Source organism: Pelobates fuscus, chromosome 7 (assembly GCF_036172605.1).
Source record: "Pelobates fuscus isolate aPelFus1 chromosome 7, aPelFus1.pri, whole genome shotgun sequence".
In the NCBI taxonomy this organism is placed as follows: Eukaryota; Metazoa; Chordata; class Amphibia; order Anura; family Pelobatidae; genus Pelobates; species Pelobates fuscus.
In genome coordinates, this window is record NC_086323.1 from 189925166 (window position 1) to 189941414 (window position 16249).

General features: G+C 42.3%; 1 protein-coding gene across 1 annotated transcript in view; it reads left to right on the forward strand.

Annotated features, from left to right (window-relative positions):
* The window catches only part of LOC134569258 (L-selectin-like), a 178689-nt gene extending 168452 nt beyond the window's left edge, over positions 1 to 10237 (forward strand). Inside the window, exons 10-12 of the mRNA XM_063428173.1 lie at positions 5760 to 5775; positions 9389 to 9535; positions 10222 to 10237. Coding sequence (XP_063284243.1) covers positions 5760 to 5775; positions 9389 to 9535; positions 10222 to 10237 — 179 coding nt within the window. The remainder of the gene's footprint in view (positions 1 to 5759; positions 5776 to 9388; positions 9536 to 10221) is intronic.
* The last annotated feature ends 6012 nt before the right edge of the window (positions 10238 to 16249 follow it).

Genomic DNA, 16249 nt, shown 5'->3' on the forward strand with positions numbered 1-16249 from the left:
AGTCTAAAGCATTTCTTAACAAACATGACACATAATTCAAAGTTGAGTTGTGATACAGGGGTTAAAGCGACATGAGTGCAGATAAGACACAGGTTTTAAAGAAAATAGACACCATTCTTGCAGAGAACCGTAAATATATTGTCTGAAGATCACAGAGTGAGAGGGGAGAGAGAGGAGAAAAAAACAAAAACAAGCAAACAGTGCAGAAGATGGTGCCAATAAAAAAGATATTACAAGATATGAATTTTAATAGTATTATATGTATATATATATATAAAAGTATTGTGTATTTTGCAGTACACAAACAGGTGCATTTTCATGCCATTTGGTTCACAAATCAAGGGAGAAGAAATAACCAATAGAATGAAAGGAGGTACAATAACAATAAGTATTTATATATTATATATGTATTAAATATAAAATATATAAATGATGTTATTATTTTTACTGATTCTCCTTTTTCTCCCTCACTATTGTGGAGTTCTTATTTGTTCTGTGAATTTTTATTTTTATTTTTTTATTTAGTGGCTGTCCACCAACCATCAATCATCGTATTTTGGTGCCATGGACAGAACTCTGAATTACTTGTTTTACTTTCCACCCTGTTTTGCAGCATAGTTTTATGTAATCATTGTTCAGTTTCTCAATTGAAAGTAGGAAGGAAAAGAACTGGGGAAATAAGGGTTTTGCAAGAGCAAGAAGCTGAGTTTATTTTGGAAAGGATATAGGTGTACACATACATATATATATATATATATATGTAAGCATTAATTAGCACACATAAAAACTACTGACAGATGAAGTGAATAACAGTGATGATATCGTTACAATGGAACCAGTCAAGGGGCGGGATATGAGGCGGCAAGGGAACAGTCAGTACTTTAATGTTATGTGTTGGAAAAATATCTGAGTGACTTTGACAAGCGCCAAATAGTGATGGCTAGATGAGTGGGTCAGAGCATCTCCAAAACAGCAAGTCTTGTGGGGTGTTCCTGGTATGCAGTGGTTAGAATCTATCCGAAGTGGTGCAAGGAAGGACAACCGGTGAACCATCATGGGCTCCCAAGGCTCATTGATGCACGTGGGGAGTAATGGCTAGCCTGTCTAGTCTGATCACACAGAACAGCTACTGCAGCTCAAATTGCTGACAAACATAATGTTGGCCTTGATAGAAAGGGCACATGGTGCATTGCAGTTTGCTGTATATGGGGCTGAGTAGCCACGGACTCATCAGTGTGCCCATGATGACAGCTGTCCACAACCGAAATAGCCTTCAATGGGGACATGGGAGTAAGAACTGGATCATGAAGCAATGGAAGAAAGGAATGCAATAGAAGAAAGTTGGCAAGTCTAATGTATCACATTTTACTGTAGATTAGGTGGATGGCTTGGTGCCTCGTTTTCCTAGGGAAATTTTGGGCCATGGCAACTATGTGGATGTTACCACCTGCCTAAAAGTCATTGTAGACTATGTATACCCTTTCACAGCAATGGTGTTCAATGATGGCAGTGGTCTCTTTCAGCAGATTTGTGCACTCTGCCACACTGCAAAAAGTGTTCAGGAATGTTTTGAGGAACAGGACAACGAGTTTAAGATGTTGCTTTGGCCTTCTAATTCCCCAGATCCTAATCCAATTGAGCCAGAGGTGTAACTTGAAACTACTCCTCCATGTGGAAATTTCCCTGGGGCCCCACCATGTGTCTCATTCCCTCCACACAGCCAGTCCATGTGTCTCATTCCCTCCCCCCAGCTGATCCAAGTGTCTCATTCTCTACCCCCCAGCTCCTCCATTTGTCTCATGAAGTCCCCCAGCCCTTCCATGTGTATCATTCCCTTCCACCCCAATCCCTCCATATGTTTTATTAAGTCCACCAAGCCCCTCCATGTGTTTCATTAAGTCCGCCCAGTCTCTTCATGTATATCATTAAGTCCCTGTCAGCCATTTCATCTGCATAATTAATTCCCCCCAGCCCCTCCACGTGTATTATTAAGTTATCCCACCAACTCCTCCATGTGTATCATTAAGCCCCCCAGGCTTGACATGTGTATTATTCCATTTCATCCCCTGCTCCTTCATGTCTCTTCCCCTCTCCTACCTGTACCTGCTCACTGTAGTACCCGATCTAGTCTGACAGAAGTGAGCACTTTCTCTCAGTCCTGATCCGCTCGGCCAGGCTACACACAATGGCAGGAAGGGAGCAACACAACGCTTTATTCCTGCCAGTTAACTGCAACCCCTGGCCGGTGCGGCCTTGCACCAGCCCTGAAGTTATGGAGGCCACAGTACCAGGGGTCACAGCTGTGACCGGGCCCCCTGGTGTAACAAATCACTTGTACTTAGTATAGTACTTTGTTCGCATTTTTTTTAACTCCTAGAGGGTGTGGCAGACCGCCTAGCACCCTGACTGTGTGCCTCTGCCAATCACTGTGAATATAGCTGTTCCCTCCAAGCATGAGACCAGGCTCTATGTTGAGGGTGAAGGAGAACTGCTTAATGGCAGCCACAACTGGCCTTATATTCTTGGCAGGTCCTACTCTAGCAGCCTAATGCTTGCTCTTATGAGATTAATCCACTTACTTGGGAAATACTTCCTCCTAGGACTCTCTGCAAGTCAAGGCTAGATAGGGTCCTGGAATGAGGCACCTGTGACAGGGAGGGGTGCAAAACCAAATATATAAATTAAACCAAGAGGGCTGCACTCACCTGAACATGCATACATTATAAGTTGCTGCTGGGGCCAATATATATAACATACAAAATACAAAATACATTGTTATTCACTAAACAATGATTTAAATCTTACAGATTGTAATAGTTTTATTTAAAAACACCTCACCTAGGCAAAAAATAGTGGAGGTTTAGTTACATTATATGATCATATATTGCATAAGCCTGCCACAACGTCGATGTACCCCATTCTTGCAGGTCCTACTCTAGCAGCCTAATGCTTGCTCTTATGAGATTAATCCACTTACCCAGGTGTTTTTAAATAAAACTATTACAATCTGTAAGATTTGAAATCATTGTTTAGTGAATAAGCGAGTGTGCTGGATTATGTATTTTGTCTATATTGGCCCCAGCAGCACCCTATTAAGTATGCATGTTCAGTTGAGTGCAGCCCTCTTGGTTTCATTAATATATTATCACATTTTAAAAATTAAATTCCTGGCTCTATAGTGTTAAAATTGCCATCGAGGGGGCGGGGCCTGGCCGCCATGCAGACAAGTCGCACATGAAGGGAGCTCCTGCAAAGGGAAAGCAAAAATTGGAAAAAACGACTTCTCACCCGAGAAACAGGGCTCTGTTCCGACTAGAACCACTCTGCAACCCTAAGAGACACCTTGTAAGACGTCCCGTCACTCGACAGGTGGTCAGAACCCGAAGCTTCCCTTTGGACCTGCATGCGGGCACAGCGGAGGAGATACGGCCGGTCTCCCTGCAGCCAGCAGCGCGGCACTAGGGAGGTGGAAGGGGCTCCGGTACCCCCCACTTTTTTTGCCAGTGAGGGATATCACGGCACCCGCACACAGACTAAAGTTTCCCACTAAGAGGGTCTTTAACACCCCACAAGCGACCTGAACTTCGAGGCCTACCTGGGTACGCCGATCAAAATGGCGGACGCCAAGAATGCCTCCCCATGAGACCCGCTGGACATCGACGGGGGCCATCCCGGTCCCCACGTGCAAAGCAGATTGCGGCAGCAGACGACACACTTACCGGCGTCTCCACCCGCGGGAAAACCGCGCCTTCAAGGCCCGGCCGACTCAACAGCCGAACACACCAGGCCAAGAGCCGGCTCCCAGGACACTTTTGAGCAGCTCTGTGAGAGCTTCTGGCACTACTCTGTCAACGGGGGCTAACCCACGACCAAGCAGTGAGAACGGTGGCCACCTGGATCCGCCCCACAACCCGGCGCTGCCACTATAGGCCCCTGCCACGAGCCCACAAAGCCGCCACCCGGAAGGGCAAACGGCGGCAACCAAGCACCCGCTCCCACGTCTTCGCAAACGGGAACACCGGGCAGCCACAAAGCCCCAGCAATGCACCGGAACACAGCATTTTTGGCCAGCAAGCCAACACTCTGCAATCCAGGGCTAACGAGTCCTACCAAGACAAGGTACAGCAGACTACCAGGAGAACCTACGCCGGAGAGGGGCCCATAACCTTGCCAGTCACAGAGACTATCCATCTCAAGTGGCCCGTGTGTGGGGTCGGCTGATCGGGGACAGGAGCTGGTACCACCGTAAGGCGCTAGCCGGACATTCCAGTTCAAAAAGAGGACTCAAACTGTTAAATTTTATTTTCTTTTCTTTCTTGTCCGCACTAATTGACTATTAATACCCCATTGCTGGATGGCCCATCACCACGCCACCACGTCCCTGCCACTGCAAGGGACTTTGCCCCACATTGGTATAGCACCGCAAGATTAACGCTTAACGACATTATTTTCAACAGCATAAATGTGTTCAAGCACACCTCTCCATGTCTCACTAGTCGCAAGCTCCCACACTGTAAGCGTATAATTTCTGCTCTAACTCCTTGCTCATAATCTAGACGGAGTCACTCACATAATGCTTACTTAAACTAGTATGAAATGTCGGCACTAAAATATAGCTAAGGGTACGAGTCTACTGTCTGTTAAGTAACTCTATTAGCCTATCGACCCCTGCATTACTTTAGCTGAGTAAAATTCTGTGGCTAGCATCTCGTTTAACTGTTAGTCGGCTCAAATTAGCCTGTCCATGGTTACCAGCCATCTCCTACATTGTTGAAAGCATGTTTATCTTTTATTCTTGTTCTTTTATCGCTCTATGTGCATATTCTGCCTAAGCATACCTCATACATCTTATCGCTATGACCCATCCAATGTACGATTTCACGTAAACTGACATACTCAACATCAGCATGTGAACCATTTAAAATGAAAAATGCTTAGTCTAACTTGTCTATATTAACTATAAAATGTGCAGTCTTGTTTAACACAGCCATGAAAATGTATAATGCTTATTCTTGTTCGTGCTATCGTGGCACAACCCTGACTGTAGGAGTGATATGACCCATTGAAACTCTCTGTACTGTTTGGCAGCTGGGGTTGAGCTGACCTTTTAAGTAACTTTACATTCATTATATCAGTGACTAGTGGCTTCTGGCAGAAAAATGTGTTTCTCTACAGGATGCTAATCATAACTAGAGTATAAATGAGGTTGAGTGAGACTTCATGGACCATATTTAATACCACAAAGTAAATGAAAATAAAAATGTGTATACTTGATTCTGATATTAAGGGGTTAATTCATATCTGAACAAATCAAATCCCTCCTGGATTTACCTGTGGAGTCATTTCCTTTTAATCCATACCTGAATTAATCAATACATATAGAATTGTTCTATTCAATAAATAAGAATCCACAGGTAAATCTCGGACAGATCGATCTACTGTGGATTAAAAGGAATTTGATTCTGACGAGCCAGCTCAAATTTTTTTTTTGCACAAGTCTAGTTTTTATTTTGTCAGAATTACGTTTTGGGAGGATTGGGCTGTCATTTCCAAAACAAAAGAAAACGCAAATAATGGGCATTCGGATTACAATTTCGTAGCCCACCAAGTTATTGAATGCAATTGATACCATATTTTTTTTTAAATAAAACTGATTATTTCATAGCATTGAGTGAAATCAAATAAATACATTATGTTTATATGGATTTTTATTTTGTCTAATTTGATGTACTTTTTTTTTAATCTCTTTTGGTCATTAGCAAGACAAATTAACCGGTAAGTTGGCATTTTTTTTTTATCTATATATATATATCTATTCTAATGATAATATTAGTAATGTAAAATTTGCATTGCTGGCAATATGTTATGTGTAAACTATACTCACACTGTAGATTTAAACAATACACTAATTACATCTTTATCCAGGGACGCTGTAAATGTGAACTGCCCCCAAAAGAAAAAAAATAAGAAATCACTATTTAGCAGATATATCCCCAATGAAAACATGCATGCATTTAATTATGCATTGTTTTGGGTCAAAGCTTGCAAAAGCTGTAGATTTCTTGTCTGCAGCCTTTTCAAGCCCTCCCCTTCTAAACCCACAAAGCCATTCTGTGGCTGTCCAATCACAGACTTCCCAATGCAGCTAACAAGATGTTTTTACAGAGCAGGTGGTCTGTGCAATTGCTGCCTCTTGAATTCAGCTCCACTGAGCTAAACATCCAGGAAGTAACGGGGCCTGTTATCTGATTGACAGCCAGAGGGTATAACAAGGTTAATTTTTTCAAAAGTGTAAATTTCTATTGAAATCTACAATTTTTGTAAAATTGAAAAATGGGACACTCTTTTCACACATAAAGCTTTTCAGCTTTAAGCTATAGCTCTGTAGGGGTCTTAAGTGTCCCTTTAAGGCCCAAGTAAGGGAGCTGCTGCAAACTTGATTTGGATCATTTTTTCCAGTTTGTCTATTTTATGGTCCAAAATGTGCAATTCTGTAGTGTATAATATCCAACAATTAAATTGTTTAGTTAAAGGGAATCTCCAGTGCCAGGAAAACAATCCGTTTTTCTGGCACTGGAGGGTCCCTCTCCCTCACACCCCCCAATCCCCGGTTACTGAAGGGGTGAAAACCCCTTCAGTCACTTACCTGAGGCAGCGACGATGTCCCTCGCCGCTGTCTTCTCCACCGCGCCGCTCCTCCTCTTCATTGCGTCAGCCGGTGGGCGAGACTGATCCCGCCCACCGGCCGAGGAGACCTAATGCGCATGCGCGGCAATGCCGCGCATGCGCATTACGTCTCCCCATAGGAAAGCATTGAAAAATAATTTCAATGCTTTCCTATGGGGAAATGAGCGACGCTGGAGGTCCTCACACAGCGTGAGAACGTCCAGTGACGCTCTAGCACAGAAAACATGTGCTATGAAGGAGGAAGTGACCTCTAGAGGCTGTCTAGTAGAGAGCCACTAGAGGTGGAGTTAACCCTGCAAGGTAATTATTGCAGTTTATAAAAAACTGAAATAATTACACTTGCAGGGTTTAGGGTAGTGGGAGTTGGCACCCAGACCACTCCAATGGGCAGACGTTGTCTGGGTGATGGGAGTGTCCCTTTAATTACCCTTCAAGTGCCAATGCACAAGAAAATATCAGTTTGTCTCTAAAGTATGAATTGTCAGGAATTCACTCAAATTAATGTTGAGTCTCAATTTTTCATGTCTTCTATATGTTTTAACTAAATGAAATAGAATTATAAAGCAAAGCAGCACAATAAAATGTAATAATAATACATCAATGCATACAGTAAAACAATAAAAACGCATTTCCCTGCTTTTAGTGTAAATGTCCAGGTTCTTGTCTATTTAACAATACTGCTTCTCTCTCCTCCTCTCCTCTGAGGTCCTAGAAGGGCAATCAATGCGCATGCATGACTTCTATGTCATTATGAATCAGATGACCCAATGGTGTCTTAATGGATGATGTCAGAATTCACTGCAGGAGTGTCTATGTTTAGAGAAGATATTTTTATACAAATGCCCCCATAACATCATATTCTCAGTTACACTTGACACCTGTTTTTTTAAAGGAGTATCTGTATAATAATCTAACAGTGTATTTCTTTTAAAACATGTTTATTCACAATCATTAACTAGTCATTTGTTGCAGCAAGTGCCCTTTTGGACAAACCTCCACTGAGCCCTTCAGACTGCTAGATGATAAAACAATGTACTGAGGTCTCACAAACACCTTGTAAATATCCAGAATGAACCCTCATTAAACCAGTTTAATTGCTGGAAGATGTACACATCTTGCTCACATATGTAGGGACATTTTCTTTCTGTTATATATAATGTGTTTTCTGTTTTTTTATTGTTAGATGAGCTGGGTATTCCATAACACTATATATTTGGAGGTACTTGACTAATGATAGTACTAGAGGTGGTGGATATACCCCTTGAAAGGGGTATATTGGGGGCATAGTTGCAGCTGCTGTTGAAAGTATAACTCCCACAAATCTAGGAAGGCTGGAATATGTAGGTCATGGTACGATTAATAGTCCCAACGAGACAGTCAAACCAAGTTTTATGAAGAATAATGTCACCGTCTTTGAGTTGTCAAGAACTGTTAAATAAAGATATTTATAGGTTTATTCCTAATGGCATGATGTTATTTCAGCATTCCTTTTTATTCCGTTTCATTCTGAGAAAGGAAGCCTGCCGCCTCTACTGTTCTGATAAGAGCTGTGTGTGCATTAATTCTGAGCTAGAATTAAACCCTATAACCCAGGGGTGGGGAACCTTCAGCCCTCCAGATGTTGTGCACTACAACTCACTTGATGCGTTGCTAGCATTATGACTGTAAGAGCATTATGGGAGATGTAGTCCAAAGAATCTGGAGGGTCGAAGGTTCCCCATCCCTGCTTTAACCCATTAAATGCCAGGTGCTTCATTTTTTGCTGCTGTCGCAGTCAGGCTTGTGAAGACAGAATGTCAATGTTTATCTACCATTTTCGTGTCCCGTGTAGCCTCTCTGTCGCCAAATGAATAGGCATTTCATATTGGAATAAAGATCAGATTCTTAGGGGTAGGTAGCCTTTGGTACTCCAGATGTTGTGGACTTCTTCTCCCATAATGCTTTTACACCCATTTTACTGCAAAGCTTCAGGGACATGTAGTTCACAACATCTGGAGTGCCAAAGGTTGCCTATCCCTGTTATAAACAATCAAATATAGGGTTTGGAATGAATGTAAACAAATTCTTGTTAGATGGGGCACCTTTTCTTTTTTGGCATGGATAAACAGAATAGTAGCAATTAAGATTTCCATAAATATATATATATATATATAAATATATAGATAAACTCAGACATACACATGCACAGTAAGTTAGGATAAGTTAAAGAGTCTATGAACCTCGTTAGAAGTGAGATAGGACTTTGAATGGTGACATAAACTGACTGATAGACACTGGGCAATCCCACCGAGGGTAGGCCACATGTACAGTGTTAGCTAAGCATTCTCACATGCACTAAATGTCTCAAATTCAGTTTGTGCAGAACAATCATGTTTAAAGAGGACCTCTCACTGCACCTTTTTGGAACCTTTCTCTGGTGTTCCCAAAACATTAGAACCCAAGAGAGACTCACAAGGCCTGGATTTGTTACAGTTTTTTTACTTAGAATATTGGGAGGTTTGAAGAGGTTTGAACAATGAAAAAATGGATGACTACTCAGGGTTCAATCCAAGACCTAATTGTTACTTTTGCTGTTTCTGTTGTTTAGAAGGTAGTTTCCTAATTTGGTATGCCATTCTTATGTGGGATTGCCACAATTAAGAGTACAACATTACCATCTCTGATAGTGCAAATTTTGTAACAACCTGTTTTTAACAATTAGTGATATCCTCAGCCTGAGAATGGTAGAATGTTATGGGTATGGTACTTCAAGAACATCTAGTGGGCCACAGTTGGACAACCAAGAACCAGAATATTCCTCATACCATAGGATGGCCACATCACAAGCTTTCCAACAATCTTGGTTTTGGTGGGACAGTACTAATTTTCATGTCCTTTCTTACCTTCAATCCCCACTTTGTTCCCTGGTATTAAACTTTTGGGGACACCAGCGAATTGTCACCAACAAGCATAGTGCATGTAGATTATTAGATGCATTTGTGCTATGTTCAGGGCACCAGGACCCCACAGAGAGCACTAAAACAGTGGGCCTGCCTTACATCATTGGTAGGCCATCTGGCCTGCATTTACACCAGACTGACCAACCAGTAATTTAGGCAGACCCATCCCTTTTTGGGCAAATCTGCCCCCTTAGTCCCCTCTTACTTGCATTCTGATTCTCGGGACGCTGGAGTTGGAAGGTATTATTATTATTAGTATTGGCATTTATATAGCGCCAACAGATTCCGTATCGCTTTACAATGTTATGAGAGGGGGATTTAACTGTAAATAGGATAATTAAAAAAAAAACTTACAGGAACGATAGGTTGGAGAGGACCCTGCTCAAACGAGCTTACATTCTATAGGAGGTGGGGTATAAAACACAATAGGACAGGAATTTGCAGTCAAATAAGGTGGGCTGCTTTTAGGAGAGAGCAAGAGACAGGTATGAAATTATATTATAATGAAACAAAACAAAGAGACCCTAACATAACTTCTAACTTTATCATTAAGTCATAAATGCTAACATTTCTGTCAATTTTATTCTCCTTACAGGAAAAATCCCTACTAAGCTTTTTTTTTAAGAACTTCTTCTATTCAAGAATGGACATCATCAATGTTTGTCTACAAGCACGTCACAGAACTGAGTCTTCTAAGAACATTAGTCCTTTAATATTGTCATTAAAACTTACTAGACAATCAATTATGGAAACTGGCTAATGATCTGCTGTAAATGTGAGAATCTATCAGATGATATTTTACATATTGTAGTAGGAAGCTTTACGATCCAATAAAGATAATCAAAAATGCAATCACTAAAAAAAATTATTAAATCAATAGTCATTTCTAGACTATTTAACTGGTTTATCAAATGTAGTCTTGCATTCACTTACAGTGTTCACCAACGTTGGAATCTATTGAATCTATATAAATAAATATTCATAAGTCGTGTGTACATTAGCAGAAAACATTCCTCTTGTGTATTGTATCATTAATTACTTTTCTTTTAAACTGATGTAATATTGTATCTTATTAAACAATTTGCTTCCTATAAATCTGTGATGTCTATTTTGGTATTCTGTTGGAAATATATTTGATTATTTGAGGGTACTGAACAAAATGTTTTGACTTCAAGGATCACTATAGTATCAGGAAACAAATCGGTTTTCCTGACACTATAGTGCCCTGAGGGTGCACCCACCCTCAGGGTCCCCCTCCCTTCAGTTACTCACCTTCTTCCACCGCTGGGCTCCCTTACCTCTCCTCCCCCGCCGACGTCAGCTCCCCCACTGTGCCGCGCGAATGGGGGCTTCTAACCTGAAGGTGGGACCTATTGCCCCCCCCCGGCCCCCACCCATGAGTGGTGGGTGGGGGCCCTGAAGTAAAATAGGGGGGGGGGCTATTGTCCTTCCCCTCCATCCCCCCACCCTCAGGGGCGGGTGGGGCCCTAAATTAGAATAAGGGGGTGGATCTATTGTCCTCCCCACTCGGGCCCCACCCCTGAGAGGCGGTCGGGGGCCCTAAATTAGAATAAGGGGGGACCTATTGTCCTTCCCCCAGCCCCACCCCTGAGTGGTGGGTGGGGCCCTAAATTAGAATAAGGGGGGGAGCAAGGTAGGGAGGTTGGTTGGACCTCTTGATAACTAAATGTGTGTGTATATCTGTGGTTGTGTATGTGTTTAGTAGATAGCTCCATAATTTGGTGTCCTTAAAGGACCACTATAGGGTCTTTGTCTCAGTCACTTCCTCCCAGCTAACACTGAGACACGCAGGATGGAGGGCGGCACTGATTGGGAGAGAACCAAAGCCCAACTCCCAACAGCCTCAGCCAACAGGTAGGAAACAGGAAGATGGCATTGTGTATCTGTATGTGTGTCTGTGTAGCTGCATGTGTGTATATGTGTGTCTCTGTATCTGTTTGTGACTGTGTGTCTGTATCTGCATGTGTGTCAGTGTGTGTGTGTGTATATATCTGCATACATCTCAGCATCTTGCTAACACTACACACAAACACATCCCTGCATTCCAGTGTAAATACAACAAACAAGCCCACCTCTGTATTAAAACATCACCATTATATATAACCACACCACTGCATCTTCCAACATTACACACAAATGCATGCCTGCATTAAAATGCCAACACTACATAAAAACCCGACATTCATTTACACTTACTCCACATAAAAACATGCTTACATTGAAACACTGCTACATACATTAAAAACATTTGTGGGTGTTTTTTTTACATTTTAAAGTGTGTGTGTGGGGGTTACCAAAATGAGGTATGAGATATACATATACATACACATAAACACATATACGCAAATATAAATGCACAGTCACATATATAAGCATACATGCATAAGAGTATGGGAAAGCATAGGTCTACACACAGTACTTTATATATAGATAGAATAAACATATTGGAATGTGTTTTAAAGTGTTAAAATACATACGACAGAACAGTACGATAATGTGTGGGAGTGTTCATGTAAAGTGTTGGTAGTGGGACAGGAAACACAAATCAATATGTAGTCCTCCATTCTTGCTGTTAAACAATTTGATCATTCTGGTTTCAAAATTTTTTCTTTCTTTGGTATTTTTAAAACCCCCTTTCAGTACTGATTTTTAGGTTCTTCATTGAGTTGCCAGGCTGGGTAAAATGGTGTCCCCAGTGGCGTACACATGACCTATGGGGCCCCGGTGCGAAAATTGATCCGTGCCCCCCCCCCGTACGCTTACTCTGCACGGGCCGGGGCCGCAACACATGGCGGCGGGCACCTGGTCGCAGGGGTTGCAGGGCTGCGACCCCTGCGACCGCGGTATGTACACCAGTGCATGCAGATGCACACACTTAAAGGACCAGTACAGACACCCAGATCACATCAGCTCAATGAAGTGTTCTGGGTGTCAGGTCCCTCTAGTTTTAACCCTGCAGCTGAAAGCATAGCAGTTTCAGAGAAACTGCTATGTTTCACTGAGGGTTAATCCAGCCTCTAGTGGCTGTCTCACTGACAGCCGCTAGAGGAGCTTCCGCGATTCTCAGACACTGAACGTCCATAGAAAAGCATTGAGTAATGCTTTCCTATGGGCGGTTTGAATGCGCGCATGGCTCTTGCTGTGCATGCGCATTCGGAGCTGAGAGGCGGAGGGATCCCCAGCGCCAAGGGAGTCCGGCACTGGAGAAAGGTAAGTGCTGAAGACACGCACATACACACTCTCACGAACAGACGCATACACACTAGCTAACACATGCATACACACTAGCTAACAGACACACACATTTACTGACAGAGACACACTCAGTGACAGACATACATACACACTCACTTACAAAACATACACTCACTAACAGACATCAAACAGACTCACTAATACAAACACACTCAGTAACAGACACACAGTAACACACTCACTGGCACTCACACTAACACACAGTAACACTCACAGTAACACTAACACACACGCTAACACTCACAGTAACACACACGCTAACACTCACAGTAACACACATACTAACACTAACACTCACAGTAAAACACACAGTAACACACACGCTAACACTCACAGTAACACACACACTAACACACACACTAACACTAACACACTGAGTGTTACTGCGAGTGTTAGTGTGTGTGTTAGTGTTACTGTGAGTGTTAGTGTGTAACACTAACACACACACTAACACTCACAGTAAAACACACACTAACACACACACTAACACTCACAGTAATACTAACACACACACTAACACTCACAGTAACACTAACACACACACTAACACTCACAGTAAAACAAACACTAACACTCACAGTAACACTAACACACACACTAACACTCACAGTAAAACACACACTAACACACACAGTAACACTAACACACACACTAACACTCACAGTAACACTAACACACACACTAACACTCACAGTAATACACACACTAACACACGCAGTAACACTAACACACACACTAACACTCACAGTAAAACACACACTAACACACTGTAACGCTCAATTATTGACAAGATGGAACACAACTGCAGATAACTGAAACTGAGAATGTTTTATTGCTTTAAATAAAGAAATAATCAAATTGAACTGTCTCTTTAATTCCTGGCAGAAAATAAGCAGCAGCAGAGTTGCAGTGGGTTTAGGATAAGGCAGAATTAGTCCAACAAGAGAGGAGTTCCCAAATAGATATAATAAGTGGCAGTTGATTGATTAGTAATTGTTGGAAACAAAGTTATTAGTTTAGGTGGAGATGATAGTGAGTAAGCAGAGAAGTAAGATAGGTATTATCCAGCTTGAGCCAATTTGTTTACTTAGCTTTTGTAGGAGCGATAGTCCAAATTGGTGAGATAGATTCCCACAGTGGATCGAGTTACAGCAGGCAAGAGAATATCCAAAACAGTTCCGAGGTCGTAGGAGATGAGAAGGAGGGTAAACGATTAAACAGTCCGGGTCCGATACACAGTAGAGGTAATAGGTAATTCAGTTTTGAAGTTTCGCGGGAGCTTTCAGGTTGATCCAGCACTGTGGTGTTGACGCAGTCTCCCTATGTATCCTGGGAGCGACCGCGTCAGAGGAGGGGGAGTGGCCGCGCTCCGTCTACCCGGAAGTCCACGGTTAGCGAATGCCGGAAGGTCTGACAGAACCCCCCCCATAAGAAGCAGCCACCGGATGCTGTCAACGAGGTCTGGACGGGTAGCGAGCATGGAACGCGTTGATAAGTCGACGAGCATGTACCGCGGAGGACGACACCCAGGAATCTTCGTCAACTCCGTAGCCCTTCCACCGAATAAGATACTGTAAGGAACCACGATGGATTCGTGAATCCAGGATCCTCTGGACCTCGTATTCTTCTTCTCCTTGTACCAGAATGGGATCAGGAGTGGTAAGAACATCCCTCAGGAAAGGGTCGGAGTGGTGTGGTTTAAGCAAGGACACATGGAAGACCGGATGAAGTTTCATGGTAGGCGGAAGTTTCAATCTGACCACGTTTTCGTTGATAATCGACAAAATACGAAAAGGGCCAAGAAAGAGAGAACTCAGTTTCTTTGAGGGACGGTTGGTGACAATGTTCTTTGAAGAGAGCCATACGAGATCACCAACGTTGTAAGTAGGGGGAGGTCGTCTACCAGTATCGAAAAACTTTTTCTGAGCACATGATGCATTTTTAAGGTTATCACGTAACTTGAGAAAGAGGGCAGACATGAAAGCGTTATGGTTGGAGACGTAGGGATTAGAAGAAGGAAGCCCTTGATCAGGAAATGAAGAGGGATGGAACCCAAAATTTGAAAAGAATGGAGTCATTCTGCTACTAGCGTGTACAGAGTTGTTGTATGAGAACTCAGCCATTGGTAACCATGTGATCCAATCATCTTGTAAGTGAGAGCAGTAACACCGTAAGTATTGTTCAACGCATTGGTTAACTCTCTCTGTTTGTCCGTTGGTTTGGGGATGATAGGCTGAAGACAATTTACGTTGAATACTGAGGGAGGAACACATCTCATTCCAGAATTTGGAGGTGAACTGTGTTCCCCTGTCTGAAATGATTTCCTCAGGAAGTCCATGGAGTTTCACTATATTGTCGATGAATATTTTGGCAAGTTCTGATGAAGAGGGTAATTTTCTCAAAGGAATAAAATGGGACATTTTGGTGAAACGGTCTACCACTACTAGAATGGTGTTATGATGTTGCGAAGGAGGGAGTTCTACCAAAAAGTCCATTGAAATAGACTGCCAAGGTCTTTCAGGGATAGGTAGGCTTAATAATTGACCGAATGGTGGATGATGATCAGATTTTGATCTCAGACAGGTTGGACAGGTTTTGACATAAGATTCTATGGTTTTGTCCTGGCGAGGCCACCAGTAATATCTTTTAGACAGCTCCAGTGTTTTCTTTGTACCAGGATGACCAGCCAAAGGGGAATCGTGAATCAAGGAGAGTATTTTATTCCTAAATAAGGGAGGAATATATAACCTTTTCTTGAAGTAGTAGATACCGTCCTTTTTTGATAGCTTGTTTTGTTTGGGAAGTTCAAGATCTTCTTCCTTAAGATGTTTAATGTCATCTAATAATGACGAAATGATACCTATGATTTTAGGTGGGGGAGTTCCATTTACAGGAAGATCTTGGTGAATTCTGGACAGGGCATCTGCCTTTTTGTTTCTGGATCCAGGTCTGTAGATAATTTGAAAATTGAACCGGGCAAAGAAAAGATTCCATCTTACTTGTCTGGCAGAGAGAGTTTTGTTAGAATGAAGATATTCAAGGTTCCTGTGGTCAGTATAAACAATTACAGGAGTGTGTGTGTCTTCAAGTATGTGTCGCCAGTTTTCGAATGCTGCTTTAATACTTAATAATTCTTTTTCTCCTATAGGATAATTTCGTTCAGCAGGAGACATAGATCGTGAGAAAAAAGCTACTGGATGGAGAGGATCTTGAGGCGTTTGGTGTTGAGAAAGGACAGCCCCGATAGCTGTGTCAGAAGCATCTGTTTCCATGACGTAGAGAAAAGCAGGATTCGGGAGTTGGAGAATGGGGGCACTTGTAAATCTCCGTTTTAATTCATCAAAGGC